The following is a 6,000-nucleotide window of genomic DNA, read 5'->3' as shown; positions in this document are numbered from 1 at the left end:
CTAAAAATGCATCAAATAATATATTTATGAACACAGGCACTGAGAAGTAAACAATTTCATTTCCGGCTAAACTAAAACAATTTGGTGGCGCGTTGATTATATTACACTTAGTTTATCAAATCACTCGAGCAGTTTAATTCCCCATAATAATTTAAGTCCTATTGTATTATAAATGCAAACAATATATAATTACGTCTTGTAATCCGTTTTAGAGATGGCGTATTAATGTCACTTATTTTTATTTAACTATTTTTCCATCTGACAGTTTCCATTTGACAGGAACAAAATGAACGAATGAACGAATGATTTTGGCATAAAGTAGTCGCAAACTAGTAACAATGTGTGCACACGGCGACCACACTTTATGTCACTTTGTGTCATGTGTCGACCCTTCCCCATTTCTGGTAACTGTGTCGACACGGCGACGACTCTGCGACTGGAATTGTGACCGAAACAGACGGTGTCGACACAAGATGTGTCTACACCGCGTCGTAACGGCGACTGGAAATGGTTGTATGGGAAATAACACTTGCATTGTGAGGGCTATCAAAATCGCTGCAGACTTTTCTTGGTCTAACTCTATTCAAATTTTCTTGGAAACATTAAAAAGAACGTTTCCTGGTCGATTAATTTCGAGAAACAAGCTCCTTTTTTCTGTGGGGCTATCTGAAGGGACGTGTCTATGCTAACCGTGATGCTAACAGGCCAATAAATCATCAGCAACTGGATGCAGAGGATTCACTTTCCATACTGCTAGAGGTCGACATTAGTCTGACATTATTTTCCATATTTACTTACCGGCCCTACATACTATATTTAACAAGAAATACTTATTTTTTTTTATAAAAACAAAAACTAAAGTGTATACCTCTTATTTGGCCATCCTGTAACTTGTAAGTCCAAATTAGTAAATGAGACTCAGTTTTATAACAGTCTGCGCTTGTAACATTTCATTCGTTTCGATCGTGAGTGCTTATTTCAAGCCGGTGGGAGTGGTCTGAAGACGGCTCGAATGCTGCACACTCTCGACGGTGGACTCCAGGCGTGTTCGGCGCTCGCTATACACTCTCGACGACTGTAGGCGTGTTCGGCGCTCGCTATACACTCTCGACGACTGTAGGCGTGTTCGGCGCTTGCTATAGTGACCGCGAGCCGGTCTCCTCGTCGGACGCACTTTCCGACTCCGACTCGGCTCCGGCCATCCTGCAACACATGAACAATGTTTTATTGCTATTCTACACACAATATGTATGCGGCTTGTCGGAGTGAACCATGATTAATTGATTTGTAACCTAAGAAACGTCAGGTAGTTGCCTGGGTGAAATCAAAGATGGCGTTGTGGAGCTGTCACCTGGCCAGTGACAGGTGGTTGGTTGTTATATAAAGAGGGTGGAATGACTGAATGGGAGTCATTATGATTGAGGCGATCGAGCCGAGCGGTGGTGACGTGACGTCATCTCTGGGATCGCCACGTTTCTTTGGACTTTCATGAAAATACAAGTGCAATGGTGAAAGATGATGACCATTGTTTTTATCCTATCCTATTCTATACTCCACTTGTCGTTACGGCTTATATTTAAAATGCAGTGGTTTTTAACAAAGACAAAACGAATCTTCGATTTATCTGAAAATTTGATTTTACCCCCCCATTAAAACGCAAAATTGAACTGTCGAAACAACAGTCACCGTATCCAAGCTACGTGAAAAATACCTATTACACGTAATCCTTCATCATCAAGCTTCGATATAATATACCTAACCAAACCTATCTGTCGAAAATCACCGGTTCCATCGTCATCTGAAACCTCTACCAAATCAAACACTAATAGGATCAACTTTAAAGGAAAGCAACGTTTTCGGGCCGGGCGAGGCGTCAGACCATTTCGCTATAGAAAGCATCACGCGGTCACCGATCATCCCCATCATTAAAAAGGAAGTGTCAAATCTAATTATAAGTTCGAGTGTTCCGAGAGTCGGGACTCACTTCATCCGCCGCCAGCCGAGCAGCTCGTCCCCCAGGTTGAAGGTCATGTTGCTCTTGACGCGCAGCCGCAGCGGCTTGCCCCGGCCGGCGCCGGGCGCGCCGGGGTCCCTCGTGTCGGGCGCGTCGCGGGCGCGCGGCTCCGCGCCGCCCGGCCCCCGCCCCCGCCCCGGCGGCGAAGGTGTCGGCTGCGAAGTGTTTCTTATTATAATATGCTCCCACGCCTACTTAAATTAACCAATTTTCTGAATCTCCCCGGGGGTGGTGACGTCATAAAATGTCCTTTATTCCGAAAAATGTTACTAACTAACGTATACACGTGTTTATTTCTTATTTATAAGAAACCGGTTCATCATAACCCGCCTAAGCCGGCTCGGAGACGCGGCGGTCCTCCTGCGGGTCCTTGTCGGACCCTCGGGGAGGGCCCGCGAGGTCGACATGCGGCGGTACCTGTGGTGCGGGCTCGTCGTAGTCGGCCATGACCTGGCGCGCCAGCTCGGAGACGCGCTGGTCCCGTGGCGGGTTGCTCTCCAGCACGTCGTTGAACACCAGGTTGTCCACTGCGTCGTGGGGATCGTTCGAGAAGTGCTTCCTGTAAAACGGTCGATGGAAACGTAACCGGAAAGGTAACGACTGGGTACTTCTAACCTTAATATAATAATTATTTATTCAGTTTTGGAAACTTGGTTTATTCAAATAGGTGTGGAAGCATATTATGATAAGAAACCGTCGCAACAAGTTGAATTTTCTTTGTTCGACGTTCCATTCGCTCCATTTATTTAATTTAGAAGCAATGTTTTAGGTATTTAAAGCTCAAAACATTAAATCAACCGTCCCCTATTTCCGTAGTAAAAGTATGTTTAGGGTTCTTTGTGATAACTCTTAGTTTGCTGCTTAGCTCTGGGGCCTATACCACGAAACTTTACAAGTGTACAATTCGACAATATTGTTAAATTGTAAACAAAAATACGTATCACAATAATTTTACACATGTCACATGTACAAGTCTACAATTTACAAATATTTTGCATTTGAGGACCCGTAACTCAAAACATAGAGGGTATGTCAAGATAACATACCTACATAATTATTGTGACAAATACAAAATTGTATTTATTACAATTTGACAAATATGTATTAATATCCCTCACTTAGTTTATGTTGAGGGCATTTCATTTAAGTATATCGTTAAAAATACCTTACGAGCATAAATAGCATACCTTTCTTTTTATGCTGTCATTAAAATTGGTTGAAAATGTTTATGCAAGACAAAATTATAGTTTTAAATTTAATATTGGAAATATTATTCGGGAAGTTTAGTAGTAAATTGACTCATGATGATAAAATTAAGAAATGGAAAGAAATAGCAAGTCAATTGAAAAATTTAGATATATTGGATAAGGATTAGAAGTATTTAAGAGACACTATGTGGCAAAATTTGAAAAGACGCTCAGTGGCACGTAATTGTATTACCTATGCTCTTGACACTCGCATCGCTTGACATTTCCACAAATATGTATACCTTCTTCTACAATTTGTTGTAACACAAATCTTTTACGTACAATTGTCAGTTACAAAATTGTCAAATTTTCCGGAAAATTGCTTGTAAATTTGTAATATTTTGTGATACAAGTACTTAATTGTAGATTTGTCGCAACAATTTACATATTTGTATAAATTTTCCATTACAATTTTGTCATTTGTAAATTTTGTGATATGCCCAGTTGTACTAAATGCATATTTGTATCTTGTCATTTGTAAATTGTAATTGTAAGTTTTGTGGTATAGGCCCCAGATAGGTACCCTTGAATGGGGGAGCACCGACAAAATGATAACGATCAAATTTAGAATGAACTCTACGAGAAGCTATGGGAGCGGAGCGACCATCATGACCCTCGAATACGTCGTAGAAGACTCTTAGAGTAGGACAGTCTCACCTTGTGTCCACCACCACATCAGGCGCGGGCACGCCACTACATGTCCGGTGTCAGCCCGCGCGGCCCGCACGGGTCCCGCCTGTCCTTTAGGATGCCACCAGGGAAGCACAAGACTAGGACAGCCTTACCTGGTGTCCACCAGCGCATCAGGCGAGGCCGCGTCGACGTGTCCGGCGGCGTCCCCGCGCGGCCCCCAGGGCTCCGTGTCGGGCGCGGGCGCCCAGCGCTCGCCCGGGGCGCGGGGGCCCGAGGAGGGGCGCGAGGGGGGCCACGAGTGGTTCTCTTCCAACGTTTTGCCTTGTTTCTCGCTCAGCATCTGTAGGTAATAATGAAATGAAATCAAATGTCATTTATTCTCAGGCAACTCAGGCTCATTCACGTGTCTTGTTTGTGTTACGCTGCAGTGTTACCCGTGCCCTGGTCTTCCCACCGCGCCGCTCCTTGCGGCCCCGCTCCCCGGCGGCCTTCTTGTTGTTGTCCCTGTGTGTGTTGTCCCTGTGTGTGTGTTGTCCCGTGTTGTTTGTGTATGCTGCAGTGTTACCTGCGTGGTCTTCCCCCCGTGCCGCTCCTTGCACCCCCACTCTCCGGTGCCCTTCTTGTTGTTGTCCCTGTGTGTGATGTCCCTGTGTATGTGTTGTCACGTGTTGTGTATGCTGCAGTGTTACCTGTGCACTGGTCCTCCCCCCGTGCCGCTCCTTGTGCCCCCGCTCTCCGGCGGCCTTATTGTTGTTGTCCCTGTGTGTGTGTTGTCACGTGTTTGTGTATGCTGCAGTGTTACCTGCGCCCTGGCCTTCCCCCCGTGCCGCTCCTTGCGCTGCTGTTCCTCGGTGTCCTTCTTGAACTCGTACACGGCCACGTGCCGCGCGATGGCCTCCGAGCGCGCCTTGTTGGTGTCCCTGTTGTTGTCGTCCTTGTGTGTGCTGTCCTTGTTGTCCTTGTCCCTGTGTGTGTCGTCGATAATGACTTTAGTGTCTTACTATTTAGCGGTTTATCACTTTTCTTTTATTACTAAGAATTATGATAAATGTATTTACATAATAAACTGAGCAAACCTGTCGTCTCTGTCTCCCCGCTTGTCCTTGTCCCTCGTTATGTCGGCGTGTGTGAGATGTATCTCGACGCTGTCGGGGGGCGTGGTGTTCACGTAAAACTCTAGCTCGCTCGGAGGCCACGGGCGGTGCGTCTGTATCATTTAAAACATTACTTTTATACTTATGTCAAAATATTGAACAAAAAGCAGATATTCCACGTATAAACTCATTTACTTTATTTAACTACAATATAAAAGAGCAAAAAGATGTTCAAATATTGTTGTCTAACCCACATTGCGTATGTAAAGGGATAAACACGTCATTCAATCCTCCCTAGAATAGGGATGTTTCCTGTACTTAAAACAAATTATTTCAAACCGTGCACGAAATAACGCATCAGATAATTATTAGAAAAACATAGATAGCAGCTATTTTTAAACACAATTTGTATTTAATAAATCGGTTTGAAATATAAAAAGTAGGTGAGTTTACCGTGACGTCGCTATATTTGTTTTCATATAAATTGCATAGTAGCAAATCGTTTTGACAGTTCCAACAAAGAAGCTGATTTGACTAGTAGGAATGTAGCATATTCTAGTTTTGCAGTTTAGTAGTGGAAGGCAGTGCTCACCTCTCCGTGTGTGTCTGGCTCTTCCTGGGATTCAGCGCCGGAGCGCCCGGCGGTCCGCAGCTTCGCGCCCGTGTGGTTAAAGCCTAACGATATATGTATAGGTATCTATAATTTATAAAATGGCAATAATACTACACTAGAACCACTTCCTACTGTAGCAACAGTACGCAAGATGCCTTGGCTGGGTAGCCCCGGCTACAAATCGTTGTCGATTATCGTAATGATTTGTCATACACACGGTAGATAAAACTGCGCAAATCGAACTGCACAGATTAATCGCTACGATTTTATAGCCGGCATAAGCGTTGTAGTAGCGTAGCGTATTTTTCTGCGCGTGTATATACTTTTCCAATCGTTCGCTCACAGCTCACACGCGCACTATATTTCGCTACATTTGGTCCCATTGGGTAGCGTAAGAGC

General features: G+C 44.4%; 1 protein-coding gene across 1 annotated transcript in view; it reads right to left on the bottom strand.

Moving 5' to 3' along the window:
* Positions 1-4,042: 4,042 nt before the first annotated feature.
* Positions 4,043-6,000, bottom strand: part of LOC134676870 (polypeptide N-acetylgalactosaminyltransferase 1-like) — a 49,032-nt gene continuing 47,074 nt past the window's right edge. Inside the window, exons 20-23 of the mRNA XM_063535253.1 lie at positions 5,581-5,663; positions 4,971-5,101; positions 4,697-4,859; positions 4,043-4,234 (exon numbers count right to left, since the gene is read on the bottom strand). Of these exons, the coding sequence (XP_063391323.1) occupies positions 4,043-4,234; positions 4,697-4,859; positions 4,971-5,101; positions 5,581-5,663 (569 nt within the window). The remainder of the gene's footprint in view (positions 4,235-4,696; positions 4,860-4,970; positions 5,102-5,580; positions 5,664-6,000) is intronic.

Source organism: Cydia fagiglandana, chromosome 25 (genome assembly GCF_963556715.1).
Source record: "Cydia fagiglandana chromosome 25, ilCydFagi1.1, whole genome shotgun sequence".
Taxonomy (NCBI): Eukaryota; Metazoa; Arthropoda; class Insecta; order Lepidoptera; family Tortricidae; genus Cydia; species Cydia fagiglandana.
Note: the sequence above shows the minus strand (reverse complement) of the source record. Positions and strands in the feature narration are given on the sequence as shown.